Source organism: Tupaia chinensis, unplaced genomic scaffold, assembly GCF_000334495.1.
Source record: "Tupaia chinensis unplaced genomic scaffold, TupChi_1.0 Scaffold146140_1, whole genome shotgun sequence".
Taxonomy (NCBI): domain Eukaryota; kingdom Metazoa; phylum Chordata; class Mammalia; order Scandentia; family Tupaiidae; genus Tupaia; species Tupaia belangeri.
In genome coordinates this window covers 1573781-1591861 of record NW_006205995.1, presented here as the reverse complement: position 1 = coordinate 1591861, position 18081 = coordinate 1573781, and the positions used below count along the sequence as shown (strand labels likewise).

The following is an 18081-nucleotide window of genomic DNA, read 5'->3' as shown; positions in this document are numbered from 1 at the left end:
TTGCCTGGCCTAGACAGAAAAGCCATGAAAAATTAGTAAGAACACAACATTCTCAGAGTTTTCTAAAAGAAGCATAAGCAATGATGGGGGGGGAGGGGGGATGGAAAAAAATCAGAAAACCAAGAAGCAAGTATCAGGAAACATCAGGAAATTCACTGTTTCAACACTAGCTCAAGTGTCAGTGAACTATTTACATAAATATTACCACTTGGAAAAGGCAAAAGACTGGGCCAGCAGGTGGCACGGTAGTTAAGGCGCTGGCTAACTCCACAGTTCGAGTCCCAGGCCTGGGAGCTTGAGAAACACTCCAGGTGCATGTGCGAGAGTGTCAAGAATAACGAGAGAAGAACAGAGGAGAGGGGATTGCTACCGAGTCCTCCCCACTGGGGAGTGATTGCCTACTTTCCCTCTCTCTTTGTCACTAACTCTCTTTGTCACCATCTCTTGCAGGGAAGTACACACACCTTATAGAAATACTTAAAAAGAAAAAAGGAAAGGAAAAGCAATAGGCTGGGACAGAAGAAATTAAATAGTCGTAATTTATCATTCAGCATACATTTGCATAATTAATTATTATCAATGCCCTGACTTAACATATCCTGGATAAAATTTGTTATCCAGTAAAGAATAATTTCTAGAATACTAAGATTGTTTAAGTTATTACAGTTATTATAGATTAAAAAAAACTTTGTTTTATATTTTCATAGACATTCATCCCTGTTATATAATACTGGCCTTACTCAATTGCTAGAGTATACAACAATTATACTGTATTTACACATGACCAATATTTGATATATATTATGTTTGAAAATTTGGTGGTGAGGAGGGCCATAAAATTTCAACTGTTCTCAGTATAAACCTTCTCGTTTAAAGTCTGGATGAATGAAATTTAAGATTCTTTATTCGGGGCCGACAGGTGGCACAGTATTTAAGGGCACTAGATTCCCACATGGCTGACCGCAGTTTGAGTCCTGAACCTGGCGGCTTGGTTTCTCACTTTCTCTCTCTCTCTCACTCTCTCTGGTCAAATGAAAAAATAAATAAGTAAATAAATAAAGTTAAAAAAAGTTATTAAAAATTTTAAAAAGATCCTTGGGACCAGCAGTTAGTGTAATGGCTATGTTGCTGGACTCCCACGTAGTCGACCACGGTTTGCGTCCCAAACCCAGTGGCTTAAAACTCACACCGGGCGCGTGTGTGTGCATGCCCAAGATCCCCAGAGGAGAATGGAGGAGAAGGGATTGCGGCATGGCCATCCCCCCGGGGGTGATTTCTCACTTTCTGTCTCTCTGTCTCTCTCTGTCTGACGAGCACACGCGCCCTATAGCAAAAAACCTCTCAAAAAAAAAAAATTTTAACAAGATCCTTTATTCAACAAATAAGCCTCATTAAACAAGAAGACTTTACAAAGCATCTACCATATGACAAAAATTATACTAGACAACAACAGCTTGCTAAATTTCTTGTAAATTTGATGTTATGATTTGGGAGAGATACAGGGTGCCAGGTAGAGAAGATAAAAGTTTACCTCCCCCCTTACTGGCTTTGATAGAATTATCCACTGGCAGAGTATCAATATGTACAGGACTGTGAGACCTATAGATCTTTCGAGAGAGTACCTGCCTATGGAGTACCAAGTTACCTTATTACCAGTTTAATGGCCCTTTACAATCTGTACACAACCTGTCACTTCACAACAAGCAACAGCCATCTAAGTAAGGAGTACTAATAAGAAATGGTAGACAAACTTTATGTAAGAGCACAAGAAAATTCTGCGATTACTAAATGTATTTTAAGTGACATTAAATTAAGTCTCTTACTCTTCCTTGTTGGTTGGCGCACTCCACGCAGCTGACTTGGATGTTTCCATGCTTAGCACCAGGGATGATCTGTACACATTCGAAGTCATTTGCCAAAATAACAATGTCACAGCCTGATCCATATGCCTAAAAAGAAAAGTTTTACAACATTTAAGATAGAACATTTCAATTATTATTATATAGTTTATTTTAGCGTTTTGAAGCCTTTGTAAACTTTAGCTTGACACTTTTACAATACAGGTAACATAACAATATCAGTTTCCAAATAAGAACATTAAAAAGTCACATCAAGGGCCAGCAGGTGCATGGTGGTTGTGATGTAAGACTCCCACATAACCAACCACAGTTCAAGTCCTGGGCCTGGCAGCTTGCCTTCTCTCTCTCTCTCACGTGCGCGCACTCTAGCTCTAGTTCTATCTCTATCTCTCTCTCTCTCTCTCTCTCTGGTGAGCACACGTGCCCTACAGCAAATTTTAAAATAACAATAATAATAATAATTAATAAAATTAAATAAATAATTCTCTTTTTCAAAAGGTCACATCAAAAATTAAAGTAGGGGGAACCAGCAGATGGGGTAATGGTTACATTGCTGGACTCCTACATAGTCAACTGCGGTTCCAGTCTGGATCCAGCAGCTTAAAACTCAACTCCAGCATGTGTGCGTGCATGCCCAAAATCCTAAGAGAAGAATGGAGGCAAAGGGAATGAGGCACAGCCATTCCCCCAGGGGCTGATTTCTCACTTTCTGTCTCTCTCTGTCTCTCTGGTAATCGATCACACACACCTTATAGCAAAAAATCTCTCTTAAAAAAAAAAAAAATGAAACTGGTGCAATGGTAAAACACTGCTTAAGAGAAGTCAGATCTCACGTGGCAACAGTGGTTCAAATCCCTAGCCCCCCTGGCTGGAAACACACTGGGGACACACATGAATGCCAGGATCAGATGGGCTGGAGGAATGGGTTTGTGGCATAACCAAACCTTGTGGAAGGTGCTTTCTCTCCCTCTCTCCCTCTCCTTCTCTCTCTTTTCCTCACATGCACTGCATCTGCACACACTCGATCATAAAGAAGAAAATGTTAACAAGAGAAAAAAAAAAAAACCTGATGACATCCCATGAGTTATGTATCACTGAACAACTGCTACTAACAAGAAAAGGGTCCTACCACTGCAGCCTCGCTCCCTGTAGGTAGTAAATCATTTTGTTTGGAGTGTCTCCAAAGCTCACCTCAATAAACCCTAAAAAATAAAATCCTCATCTGAAGATAATTAAGTCTTGAATATTGCAACCATGCTGACAGGGTTCAAGCCAGGCTTGAGAAAGATCAAGGCAGAAATAGCACACTATTTTCCAACAAGATTCCTACAGCTTAAAGAGTTGGTTAAACAGACGTGAACACGAGAGGCAGAATTACATGCACTAAAAAGAGAAGTCATCTCCACTCATCGATCGCCCAGGTGAATCCATGATGCAGCCTGCCTCCACCACCCATCCCACCCCTCCAACCTCACCAGGCACGAGGGAGAAAGGGAGTCACCCCAAAGTGAGTTTACTGGGGGGGAGGGGAGTAAGTACAATTTAAAAATAAACTGATTTATATTAAATATTGAGCAAATGTAACTATATGGTCCGGAAAATAATTTGTAATACAGAATTCACTTGTTAGAACATTCCTTTGTTCAACAAAACTGTAATCAAAAACCACATATTTCTTCCTATTGCCACACTTTTTGGCCTACACTATTCCTGTTTTGCAATTTTGTAAATGTTATGATGACATAAGGGACAGAGGTGGGGAAATATCTTTTTCTTCAAAACTCCATGATTAAATATTCAAAACAATCTAACAACCCAATTATCAAACAAAAAAGCTCACGAAGAGCAGCATAAACATAAAATGTGTGAGACGGTATTTTTCCCCACTATCGTCATACCCTTAAGCTATATGGTGACATCCTACAAAATATTCAACAGCCAGGCTGACTACGGAGCCATGGAAATCAGTGACCTCTGCTCTGAAGAGGCCCACAAATGGCTACTGATGAACAGGGAAATAAGACAGAAACCAGACAGGAAGACAAGCATTACTTCTGCAGGGAACTAAAACGTCCACTGTTACCAAAATCCTGCTGTAATAACTACTAAAACCCTCTTTAACCCATATATATATCAAAAAGTTCGCCAAAAGAAAAGCAAAGACAAAATTTCAAGCAAGGGAAATATGGAGAAGAATCACTAGCTGGAGGAAATGCCCATTTATATTCTTATAGACAAGACAGACCTTTGTACCACAAATTCAGGTAAGCTCATTGAAAGGGAATATGGAATAGAGGCGAAAGAAATGTTTGTGCCACTATGATAATCTTTAAAATTATGTTATTAAGAACACAAAAATAATCTATCCTTGGACAACATTTCACAATTTTCAAAGTGCCTTAATATCATTATTTCAGCAAAGTGGATTAATGGACAAAGTACAGAATGTACTTAGTTTTGAACCAAACACAGACTTTTCGATTTTTGTTCTTCAGCTCTGGGTAATCATAAATGAGTTGCTTAAGTTCTCTGAGCATTTTCTCATGGTAAAATGAAAGAACTAGGGACCAGCAGGTGGCATGGTGCTTAAGGCACTGGACTCTCACATGGTAGACTGTGTCTTGAGTCCCTGACCCAGCAGCTTGAAAAATCACACCAGGTGCATGTGTGTGCATGCCCAAAATCCCAAAGGGAGAATGGAGAAGGGCCTGTGGTACAGCCATCCCCCCTCATTTTTCTAAATAGTTGCATACTATTCCATTTTGTGGTTGCCATACTTAATTTAGGTTGTTTCCAGTCTGTTACTATCGCAAACAAAGCTTCAATGAACACCTGTGTATACATGATATTATGCATAAGTACACAAGTAAACCCAAAGAATAGATTTTAAGACTCAAGTTGCCAGATTGGTAATTAAAATTAATTGCTACTGCAAGATAATTGCCCTCCAAGATTAAACACTTGTGTACATAAAAGTGTCTGTTTCTCTATTTCCTTATTTACTCCCAATCATTATCAAATGTTTTAATCTTACCAGTCTAGCAAAACCTGGCATCTCTCTGTTGCTTTAATTTTTATTTTTATTAGAAGGATGGTTATATACATGGTTACATCACTGGACTCCAAAGTGGTCGAGGGCTATTCAAGTCCTGGACCCAGCGGCTTAAAACTGACGCCAGGCATGCATGCACGCGTGCCCAAAATTCCAAGTGGAGAACGGAGGAGAAGGGACTGCAGCATGCCCATTCCTCCTAGGGGGTAATTTCTCACATTCTGTCTCTCTGTCTCTCTCCAGTGAGCACACACACACCCTATAGCAAAAATCTCTCAGAGAAAAGGAAAGTTAAGCATCTTTTCATGTTTTTCTCAGTCATTCAGTTATTTCTTTGCAAACTGAGTACTCTGTTATTCCATTTGTCCATTTTTCTTCCTACTAGTTTCTAGTTCTAAAAGCACCTCTTGCCATTATCAACTCCCCTACCACCATCGCCCACCCCAAAATAAATAAAGCTCCTGTCATTCGGACATAAATCTACACTACAGTGAGAAAAGCAGGAAGAGGAACACATTTGAATAAGGCTCTTCTTTACACAGGGCTGAGGACATACGTTCCTGATATGATTCAGTCATTCTAGAAACCTGAAGTCCACGCAAGTGTGCTGAATGGGTAAAATAAATTAATGAAAAAGAAAAACAAAATAGTAGGCAAAGCTCAGTGCAACAAAGAAATAAATAACCCAAGTCAAAGATAAGTGAGGCAACATGAGAATTAATAAAGTTTGTATGGTAACCAAAGAGACCATTCTTTCAGCAATAACTCACAAAATTAACAGAAATACAAAGTATACCGCAGCAATAGAAAAAATAATACTGCGAGTGGTATGTTTGAGTGAAAGGTAACACAAAGCTTGAATACAAATATGTAAAAACAAAAATCTATGACCAGAAAAAAGGACAGAAGAGAATATTACAAGTGCTTGTGATTAAGTGGGGGAAAAAAAATGATTTTAAAATTTCTTCCTGACAACTCTCAAAAACAGCAACTGATCTGACAGAACTTTAATAAAATTAAATTTTGAAATATTTTTAAAACAATTTTAATAGTTAAAAACTAGCCAATGTTGATAATTTATTAAGAAAGCAGATGGAGCTAAAGCAAGCTTTTAAATACTAAGCTAAAAAGGAACACTTACACTCCAAACAGAGTCTATTCCTATGTCCCTGAACAAAGAAACACATGTTTGTTTGTTTACTGATGTTAGTAACATCTGAAAGGAAAATGAGACCTTGAAAAGTAAAATGTGTAATAATTAATTATTTGCTCTAAATAACCATTACAAACCAGCTCCGTCTCCGGCTTGGCTGTATTCTCATTAAAAGGTAAGTCTAGGAGTAGGAACCAAAAATTATCTCTCTTATAAATAGCTATTTTATATGTCAGTACTAAGAATAAGCCATTTAAAGTATTAATTATCAAAAATTTCTACAAGAAATCACAGTAATGCTGGTAAAAATAAGCCCCATGGTCTAGCTAACACATATTAAAAACCTGAAGTCACTTTTTAGCCTCAAATTTGTTCTCTAAAGCGGAGTATATAACAACTTGCTTCATAAAGAATAATGAAGTAAATTACTATGTCCCTTCTGGGCCCCTATAGCCCTGTGGTTAAGTGAGCTAAAGTTCACATGGCTGACTTGCAGTTCAAATCCTGGTCCAGGCAGCTTGAAAGACACACTAGGCATATTTGCATGCATGCCCCAAATTCCAACAGGATACAGAAATAGGGAAGAGACAAGCATGACCACACCCTCTTGGGGAGTGGTGCTTCCTCTCCCTCGCTGTGTTCTGTCTCTCTCTGGTGAGCACACACACACCCACTGACGATTAATAAAGAAAGAAATGAGAGTAAATAAATAAAATGGCTGCTGCTAAAAAAATAACAACAAACAGTTTTAGACATTAAGTTGTGATAGAGAAAATAATTTGTGACCTAATAACAATATTTCATTTCTTGATTTGTTTTTAACAAATCCCATATTTGAAAGAGTTTTAAAGTTAGCATTATATTATATAGTATGTATCAACAGCAATATTAATAGGCAGTGTTTATGATAATATTGAATTATTTTTGTAACTCTAGGAAATTCCTGGAAAAATTAACGTAAATGTTGATATTTTGAGGCAGTGCTCCTAATAGTGTTCAAAACATTTTTGCTCATATGATATGATCAAACTATTAAATTTTAATTAAACTTTCTTTTCTCAAAATAATTATCTAATTTTATTTATTATTTTTTAATTATTATTTTATTCATCATCATCTTCATTGTCATTTCTTTTTTAAATTGACCAGAGAGAGACAGAGAAGGAAAGTGAGAAAGCAAGCCGCCAGGTCCAGGACTGGAATCACAGCTGGCCATGTGGGAGTCGAGCACCTTAACCACCACATCACCTGCTGGCCCCTATTATTATTTTTTAATTTGCCATAAGGCATATGCGCTCAGCAGAGAGAGACAGAGAGAGGTAAAGTGAGAAAGCAAGCCACCAGGTCCAGGATTCGAATCATGATCAGCCAAGTTGGAGTCCAAGGTCCTAACCACACCACCTGTATTAAACTTTCAATACCTTCAATATGGTGGAAAGAATGCATTCCTATAAATCCAGAGGTGTTATCACTGCCTATAACAATGGGCAAATCACTGTATCTTCACAGACTTTTTTTTCACTAGGCAAATGATTTTGACTAGATTGCTCTGAGACCTCTTTTCAACTTTTAAACGGTAACTCTGTAAATGTGCACAAATTTGCTTCAAAAAGCTCCACCCGGAAAATTAAATAATCCAGCTTATGCTACTTTACATAGAGCCCCAGGTAAGTGGACACAGTGTGTTCTTTATCTTGGGACTTTCCCCCACTCACAGATGTTAAGGTTAGAGAATGGTCCAAAAAAATGACCAAGACTGACGGCCATCTAGAAAACAAGAGCTGAAGCAGTCAGAGTCTACTCCGGGGACGGATGGCCCCACAGCACAGTGGTTACCGGAGCCAGATCCCATATGGTCAACGACAGTTGAAGCCCTGGCCCCCCAGGCTTGAAAAACACACTGGGTACGTGTGCCTGTGGGCTCCAGATTGCAGTGGGATGGAGAAGAGGAGGAGAAGGGATAGCAATGTGACAAGCCCCCACTGGCAGGTGCTTTCTCCACCCACCTCTCTGTTTCTCTCTGGCAAGCACACACATACTCTGACAAATAAAAAAAAAAAAAAAAAAAAACACTCTGGGGAATTTTAAACAAAAGATCCAGAGATAACAGAAAGAATGGAGCTAGAAAATCATGAATTTTCAGGGCCAACATAGCCATTAAGAACCATGTACAGTCTGAAGCTGAACCCAGTTTGAGAAGAGAATGTATCAAAGGCACAAAGACAAGAAAGAACCCGAGAGTAAACAGGGTATATAAAGCCCCTAAGGAAAGGTAGTGGGCTTACTAGCTTTCTACTTCTAGTCCCTCTGAAACCCAATTACCATTCCTTGATGGTTTATTGTTTATCTTGAAATAAAAGAAAAATAATTTTCTTTGGTACACCTGTCTCTGGCCCAAACTAGAACCAAAACTAGTACAAAGATAAGAAATATTCAGAGCAGGGCTTCAAAGAATATGATGAGCTGGTCATAATATTAGAGTAGGAAATGCAATGAGAAAGCAGGATGGAAAGCTGGTAAACTACTGATATACTACTGCAATAAAGAACCATACAACTTTTCCAGAAAACAATCTGATAATATGAATTAAGAGACCATAAAGAGAATTAAGTACTTTGGTTCAGTAAATCTATTTCTAGGACTGTATCATAAGAAAACATCAAGACAGACAGAGATTACAATTAGCACTAAGATGTTTACTGCATTATATAGAGTAGTTTTAAAAATGGGAACCTAAACATCTCATAATAGAAAAGTATGCTTTATAATGGTTAGTATGTTTTCAATCTTACAGGCCTTACTAGGCAAAACTGCCCCACAGTTCTGGTTTTTTTTTGTTTTTTTTTTTTAAGAAGTTTTTGCTATAGGGTGCGTGCGCTCGCCAGAAAGACAAAGAGAGACAGAGAGACAGAAAGTGGGAAATCACCCCCCAGGGGGGATGGCCACTCTGCAATCCCTTCTCCTCCATTCTCCTCTTGGGATCTTGGGCACACACGCACACACACCCAGCATGAGTTTAAGCCACCAGGTCTGGGAATCAAACCTCAGTCCACTACATGGGAGTCCGACGACATCGCCATTACGCTAACTGCTGGTCCCCCCATCCACATCCTGAAAAGGCAGCCCTGGCAGGCCTTATGCCCAACATCCATAGTACACAATCAACTGGTCCAGGGATTGACAGGTGATTGTAAAGATCAAGAATTTAATATCAAAAGCCATAGGCTGGCTGGTAATCTATACAGCCTGGCTTTAAAAAGTGAGCTGGGTGAGATTCTACTTCCTAAATATTCTACTTCTTAAATACCAGGAAACAGCAAGAAATGTAGCAGGCAGCAACAGACACTGAAGTCAAAATGGTTTTACGTACACAGAGGCCAGGGGCAGTCGCTGTCGCTCTCATGCGAGCCAGTTCTAATGGGCCCAACACAAACAGGGAGAGGCAGGGGCACGAGAGAAAACCCATAGCTCAGTAGGGACAGAGCTGACCAAGTTCCTGATAACTGAGGCCTACCTCAACTATTCAAACCTGCCTTACAAGATTCTTTGAAGAGTTATCTTCTGCTCCCTCATCTATAATCTTATAATAAATCTCCCGTTGCTAAGGTAATCTGTCTTGACCAGCTCTATTTTAACTCTTTATTCAGCAAATATTTACAGCATGATAACCACTGAAGATTTAAGTCAACAGATGTTTTTGAGCAGTTACTCTGAACCAGGCACACAGGGTATAAAATGGTAGAAGATGGAATCTCTCCCATATGAAGTTGACATTTTGCCAGGTTTGGGGGAGAAAGGAGAAAAGGAAAAGTAAGTTTTTGTTTTTGTTTCTTAAAAACTTTTATTATTTTTAATTATTTATTTAACTTTATTTATTCATTCATTCATTTTTATTTTGACCAGAGAGACAGAGAGAGAGAGAGAGAGAAGGTGAGAAAGCAAGCCACCAGGCCCAGGATTTGAACCATGGTCAGCCATGTGGGAGCATCCAGCACCTTAACTACCACGCCACCCGCTGGTCCCAGGAAAAGTAAGTTTTTATTTTTATTTTTTAAATTTGTAAAGAAGGTTTGAGATTCCCACTAAATATAGCAGATGAAAAAATGTGCATTTATATCAACTGACTCATAAAATCCCACTATGCCAATCAAACAAATATTTGTCACAAATAATAAAGTTAACATATGTGTAGCCACCACCCAATAAATAATTTCCAGCAACCCAGAACATTGTGTGTTCCTTTCAAACTACATTTCTCTCTCTTAAGGAAAAGTAGTCTCTATACTGACTTTTTGGCAAATCACTTCCTTGCTTTTTCTTTGTAGTTTTTCTACCGCATGTATGCCTAAAAAATGTTTGCTTTTGCCTACCCTTTGAACTTTGCATAAATGAAATCACATATATGTATTCTTCTGTCTTGACCTTTTCCTTAATATTTGGTCAGAGGTTTATCCATGATGCATGGAACTGTGACTCATTTCACTTTCATTATTGTTAATATTCCCTTGTATGTACCACAATTCATCCATTCTAATGCCAGTGGACATTCTATCATAAACAAAGCTACCCTGAATATTATTTTTTAAGAATTATTTTATCATTAATACTATTATTATTTTTTTGAATTTTGCTACAGGGCACACGCACTCACCAGAGAGAGATGGAGGAGGAGCGGGGGGTAAGGGTGTAGGGGGAGGGGGTGAAAAGGAAGCCACCAGATCCAGGACTTGAACCTTAGTCTACCATGTGGGAGTCTAGTGCTTTAACCACCACGCCAGCTTCTGGACCCAGCTACCCTAAATATTCTTGTAGAGATACCCTACATATGTCATCTATTTTTCTCTAAGACATACATATTCAAGAGGGACTGGTGGATCCTAGACTATGCACATCTTATATTTTGGTATATAATACTAATTCTTTTCCAAAGTAGTTGGAGCAATTTATACTCTCACTAGCAGTACATGAGAATTCCCATTACTGGACATCCTTGCCATAACTAGACAACTATTAATTATGTACAAATTTGTTAGGTATATATCTCCTGATTTCAATTTGCATTTCTATAATTATTAATAAAGGTTTTTTTCGTATGTTTATTGGCCACTTAGATTTTTCTAAAAGTTTAGTATTCAGAATATAAAGTGCCTGTTCAATTCTTTCATTCATTTTTTTTAATTATCAGTCACGTTCGTATTGATTTGTAGACATTTTATATTCTGAATACTAAACTTTTATCAAATATAGCTAAAGCAAGCTTTTAAATACTAAGCTAAAAAGGAACACTTACACTCCAAACAGAGTCTATTCCTATGTCCCTGAACAAAGAAACACATGTTTGTTTGTTTACTGATGTTAGTAACATCTGAAAGGAAAATGAGACCTTGAAAAGTAAAATGTGTAATAATTAATTATTTGCTCTAAATAACCATTACAAACCAGCTCCGTCTCCGGCTTGGCTGTATTCTCATTAAAAGGTAAGTCTAGGAGTAGGAACCAAAAATTATCTCTCTTATAAATAGCTATTTTATATGTCAGTACTAAGAATAAGCCATTTAAAGTATTAATTATCAAAAATTTCTACAAGAAATCACAGTAATGCTGGTAAAAATAAGCCCCATGGTCTAGCTAACACATATTAAAAACCTGAAGTCACTTTTTAGCCTCAAATTTGTTCTCTAAAGCGGAGTATATAACAACTTGCTTCATAAAGAATAATGAAGTAAATTACTATGTCCCTTCTGGGCCCCTATAGCCCTGTGGTTAAGTGAGCTAAAGTTCACATGGCTGACTTGCAGTTCAAATCCTGGTCCAGGCAGCTTGAAAGACACACTAGGCATATTTGCATGCATGCCCCAAATTCCAACAGGATACAGAAATAGGGAAGAGACAAGCATGACCACACCCTCTTGGGGAGTGGTGCTTCCTCTCCCTCGCTGTGTTCTGTCTCTCTCTGGTGAGCACACACACACCCACTGACGATTAATAAAGAAAGAAATGAGAGTAAATAAATAAAATGGCTGCTGCTAAAAAAATAACAACAAACAGTTTTAGACATTAAGTTGTGATAGAGAAAATAATTTGTGACCTAATAACAATATTTCATTTCTTGATTTGTTTTTAACAAATCCCATATTTGAAAGAGTTTTAAAGTTAGCATTATATTATATAGTATGTATCAACAGCAATATTAATAGGCAGTGTTTATGATAATATTGAATTATTTTTGTAACTCTAGGAAATTCCTGGAAAAATTAACGTAAATGTTGATATTTTGAGGCAGTGCTCCTAATAGTGTTCAAAACATTTTTGCTCATATGATATGATCAAACTATTAAATTTTAATTAAACTTTCTTTTCTCAAAATAATTATCTAATTTTATTTATTATTTTTTAATTATTATTTTATTCATCATCATCTTCATTGTCATTTCTTTTTTAAATTGACCAGAGAGAGACAGAGAAGGAAAGTGAGAAAGCAAGCCGCCAGGTCCAGGACTGGAATCACAGCTGGCCATGTGGGAGTCGAGCACCTTAACCACCACATCACCTGCTGGCCCCTATTATTATTTTTTAATTTGCCATAAGGCATATGCGCTCAGCAGAGAGAGACAGAGAGAGGTAAAGTGAGAAAGCAAGCCACCAGGTCCAGGATTCGAATCATGATCAGCCAAGTTGGAGTCCAAGGTCCTAACCACACCACCTGTATTAAACTTTCAATACCTTCAATATGGTGGAAAGAATGCATTCCTATAAATCCAGAGGTGTTATCACTGCCTATAACAATGGGCAAATCACTGTATCTTCACAGACTTTTTTTTCACTAGGCAAATGATTTTGACTAGATTGCTCTGAGACCTCTTTTCAACTTTTAAACGGTAACTCTGTAAATGTGCACAAATTTGCTTCAAAAAGCTCCACCCGGAAAATTAAATAATCCAGCTTATGCTACTTTACATAGAGCCCCAGGTAAGTGGACACAGTGTGTTCTTTATCTTGGGACTTTCCCCCACTCACAGATGTTAAGGTTAGAGAATGGTCCAAAAAAATGACCAAGACTGACGGCCATCTAGAAAACAAGAGCTGAAGCAGTCAGAGTCTACTCCGGGGACGGATGGCCCCACAGCACAGTGGTTACCGGAGCCAGATCCCATATGGTCAACGACAGTTGAAGCCCTGGCCCCCCAGGCTTGAAAAACACACTGGGTACGTGTGCCTGTGGGCTCCAGATTGCAGTGGGATGGAGAAGAGGAGGAGAAGGGATAGCAATGTGACAAGCCCCCACTGGCAGGTGCTTTCTCCACCCACCTCTCTGTTTCTCTCTGGCAAGCACACACATACTCTGACAATTAAAAAAAAAAAAAAAAAAAAACACTCTGGGGAATTTTAAACAAAAGATCCAGAGATAACAGAAAGAATGGAGCTAGAAAATCATGAATTTTCAGGGCCAACATAGCCATTAAGAACCATGTACAGTCTGAAGCTGAACCCAGTTTGAGAAGAGAATGTATCAAAGGCACAAAGACAAGAAAGAACCCGAGAGTAAACAGGGTATATAAAGCCCCTAAGGAAAGGTAGTGGGCTTACTAGCTTTCTACTTCTAGTCCCTCTGAAACCCAATTACCATTCCTTGATGGTTTATTGTTTATCTTGAAATAAAAGAAAAATAATTTTCTTTGGTACACCTGTCTCTGGCCCAAACTAGAACCAAAACTAGTACAAAGATAAGAAATATTCAGAGCAGGGCTTCAAAGAATATGATGAGCTGGTCATAATATTAGAGTAGGAAATGCAATGAGAAAGCAGGATGGAAAGCTGGTAAACTACTGATATACTACTGCAATAAAGAACCATACAACTTTTCCAGAAAACAATCTGATAATATGAATTAAGAGACCATAAAGAGAATTAAGTACTTTGGTTCAGTAAATCTATTTCTAGGACTGTATCATAAGAAAACATCAAGACAGACAGAGATTACAATTAGCACTAAGATGTTTACTGCATTATATAGAGTAGTTTTAAAAATGGGAACCTAAACATCTCATAATAGAAAAGTATGCTTTATAATGGTTAGTATGTTTTCAATCTTACAGGCCTTACTAGGCAAAACTGCCCCACAGTTCTGGTTTTTTTTTGTTTTTTTTTTTTAAGAAGTTTTTGCTATAGGGTGCGTGCGCTCGCCAGAAAGACAAAGAGAGACAGAGAGACAGAAAGTGGGAAATCACCCCCCAGGGGGGATGGCCACTCTGCAATCCCTTCTCCTCCATTCTCCTCTTGGGATCTTGGGCACACACGCACACACACCCAGCATGAGTTTAAGCCACCAGGTCTGGGAATCAAACCTCAGTCCACTACATGGGAGTCCGACGACATCGCCATTACGCTAACTGCTGGTCCCCCCATCCACATCCTGAAAAGGCAGCCCTGGCAGGCCTTATGCCCAACATCCATAGTACACAATCAACTGGTCCAGGGATTGACAGGTGATTGTAAAGATCAAGAATTTAATATCAAAAGCCATAGGCTGGCTGGTAATCTATACAGCCTGGCTTTAAAAAGTGAGCTGGGTGAGATTCTACTTCCTAAATATTCTACTTCTTAAATACCAGGAAACAGCAAGAAATGTAGCAGGCAGCAACAGACACTGAAGTCAAAATGGTTTTACGTACACAGAGGCCAGGGGCAGTCGCTGTCGCTCTCATGCGAGCCAGTTCTAATGGGCCCAACACAAACAGGGAGAGGCAGGGGCACGAGAGAAAACCCATAGCTCAGTAGGGACAGAGCTGACCAAGTTCCTGATAACTGAGGCCTACCTCAACTATTCAAACCTGCCTTACAAGATTCTTTGAAGAGTTATCTTCTACTCCCTCATCTATAATCTTATAATAAATCTCCCGTTGCTAAGGTAATCTGTCTTGACCAGCTCTATTTTAACTCTTTATTCAGCAAATATTTACAGCATGATAACCACTGAAGATTTAAGTCAACAGATGTTTTTGAGCAGTTACTCTGAACCAGGCACACAGGGTATAAAATGGTAGAAGATGGAATCTCTCCCATATGAAGTTGACATTTTGCCAGGTTTGGGGGAGAAAGGAGAAAAGGAAAAGTAAGTTTTTGTTTTTGTTTCTTAAAAACTTTTATTATTTTTAATTATTTATTTAACTTTATTTATTCATTCATTCATTTTTATTTTGACCAGAGAGACAGAGAGAGAGAGAGAGAGAAGGTGAGAAAGCAAGCCACCAGGCCCAGGATTTGAACCATGGTCAGCCATGTGGGAGCATCCAGCACCTTAACTACCACGCCACCCGCTGGTCCCAGGAAAAGTAAGTTTTTATTTTTATTTTTTAAATTTGTAAAGAAGGTTTGAGATTCCCACTAAATATAGCAGATGAAAAAATGTGCATTTATATCAACTGACTCATAAAATCCCACTATGCCAATCAAACAAATATTTGTCACAAATAATAAAGTTAACATATGTGTAGCCACCACCCAATAAATAATTTCCAGCAACCCAGAACATTGTGTGTTCCTTTCAAACTACATTTCTCTCTCTTAAGGAAAAGTAGTCTCTATACTGACTTTTTGGCAAATCACTTCCTTGCTTTTTCTTTGTAGTTTTTCTACCGCATGTATGCCTAAAAAATGTTTGCTTTTGCCTACCCTTTGAACTTTGCATAAATGAAATCACATATATGTATTCTTCTGTCTTGACCTTTTCCTTAATATTTGGTCAGAGGTTTATCCATGATGCATGGAACTGTGACTCATTTCACTTTCATTATTGTTAATATTCCCTTGTATGTACCACAATTCATCCATTCTAATGCCAGTGGACATTCTATCATAAACAAAGCTACCCTGAATATTATTTTTTAAGAATTATTTTATCATTAATACTATTATTATTTTTTTGAATTTTGCTACAGGGCACACGCACTCACCAGAGAGAGATGGAGGAGGAGCGGGGGGTAAGGGTGTAGGGGGAGGGGGTGAAAAGGAAGCCACCAGATCCAGGACTTGAACCTTAGTCTACCATGTGGGAGTCTAGTGCTTTAACCACCACGCCAGCTTCTGGACCCAGCTACCCTAAATATTCTTGTAGAGATACCCTACATATGTCATCTATTTTTCTCTAAGACATACATATTCAAGAGGGACTGGTGGATCCTAGACTATGCACATCTTATATTTTGGTATATAATACTAATTCTTTTCCAAAGTAGTTGGAGCAATTTATACTCTCACTAGCAGTACATGAGAATTCCCATTACTGGACATCCTTGCCATAACTAGACAACTATTAATTATGTACAAATTTGTTAGGTATATATCTCCTGATTTCAATTTGCATTTCTATAATTATTAATAAAGGTTTTTTTCGTATGTTTATTGGCCACTTAGATTTTTCTTATAAAGTGCCTGTTCAATTCTTTCATTCATTTTTTTTAATTATCAGTCACGTTCGTATTGATTTGTAGACATTTTATATTCTGAATACTAAACTTTTATCAAATATACATACTGCAATTGTCTTCTTTTCTCTTTTTTTTTTTTTTTTTTTTTTTTTTTTGGGGGGGTTTTTGGTTAAGGGCGTGGAGAGGTTTTTGCTATAGGGCGCGTGCGCTCGCCAGACAGACAGAGAGAGACAGAGAGATAGAAAGCAGGAAATCATCCCCCAGGGGGGATGGCCACGCCGCAATCCCTTCTCCTCCATTCTCCTCTCGGGATCTTGGGCACGCACGCACACGCGCCCGGCGTGAGTTTAAGCCACCGGGTCCGGGACTCGAACCGTGGTCGACTACGTGGGAGTCCAGCGACATAGCCATTACGCTAACTGCTGGTCCCATACTGCAATTGTCTTCTACAACTCTGTGGTTTGCATTTTATTCTTTTTCTTTAGAGAAGTTCATTTTATTCATAATAGAGAATGTGTGTGTTTATGTGTGTGCCTACCAAGTCTGCACACAACTGGTAAGTTGTCTGGTGATGGCAAGGATGTCCAGTACTCAGAGTGGTCAATCCCTGTGTCTACCTCCCGATGACCAGGTCCCAGTGACCTCCATACCTTGAAGGGCCTGCAGATATGCTGCAACGACCACCTCTCAGTTACAGTGTGACCCCACAGAACTCGTGCTGACCTGCTCCAAACCCACCATCTGGGCAACACCCAATAAAGGCTATGGACCCACAGGTCCTATCTCCGTCTTGCTCCCCACCTACTGGTTGCGCATTCATACCCTGGCTCCCCACTTCCTAAGGAGGGCATGCTGCCCGCCCTCTTCTCTCTGGATCTGCTAGTAATAAACACTGCTGCTTTCATCCCATGTTTCTTCTTCTGCTTCCTCTGTCTCATCTGATCAACACACCAAATCTTAATCTTACTCTTCCCCTGTTCAGGGCTCTCCTAGAGAATGGCTGCCTTGGGAGAAATAAATTGCACACAGGTCGGACAAGAGACCCGGAGTGTTTGCCAGTATAAATACCTCACTAGTGAGAGAGAAACAGATTATTGGTTGAACATTAGGACATAGGCCATCCACCAGGATAAAGAACTATCCCATTAAAAGCACACTACAAGCATCATGACTGCCTCCGCTGGAGTCCCATCATGGTAAGGCGTTATACTGGGTCCTTAGAAAACTCACGATGCAGTTTTGCATAGAAAAACATAGAAAAATACTCATGACTTTTTCCAATGACCCAATAGTTTATACACATTCTCAAGATAAAAACTTCAAGATCAAAACAGAGAAACACATAACAGTTTAGTGTTTAAAGAAATCTGTTGAAAACTCAAGGTCATGAATACACTTTCCTTTACAGCCTTCTAAAATCTCGATTATTCTGTCTGTTGCCTAGAACTCTATAATCAACCTGGAGTTAATTTTTTTGCATGGGATTAAATAAAGGTCAATTTTCTTGCATTTCTATATAGGTAACAAGATGTTCCAGCACTGCTAAGTGAAAAGATCAACCATTCTGTGCTACTCTACCGTGTCATCTCC

General features: G+C 38.8%; 1 protein-coding gene across 1 annotated transcript in view; it reads right to left on the bottom strand.

Annotated features, from left to right (window-relative positions):
• The window catches only part of DMXL2 (Dmx like 2), a gene marked incomplete in the record, with an annotated part of 190092 nt that overhangs the window by 152370 nt on the left and 19641 nt on the right, over positions 1-18081 (bottom strand). The window contains 1 exon segment of the mRNA XM_027768392.1: positions 1824-1949. Coding sequence (XP_027624193.1) covers positions 1824-1949 — 126 coding nt within the window.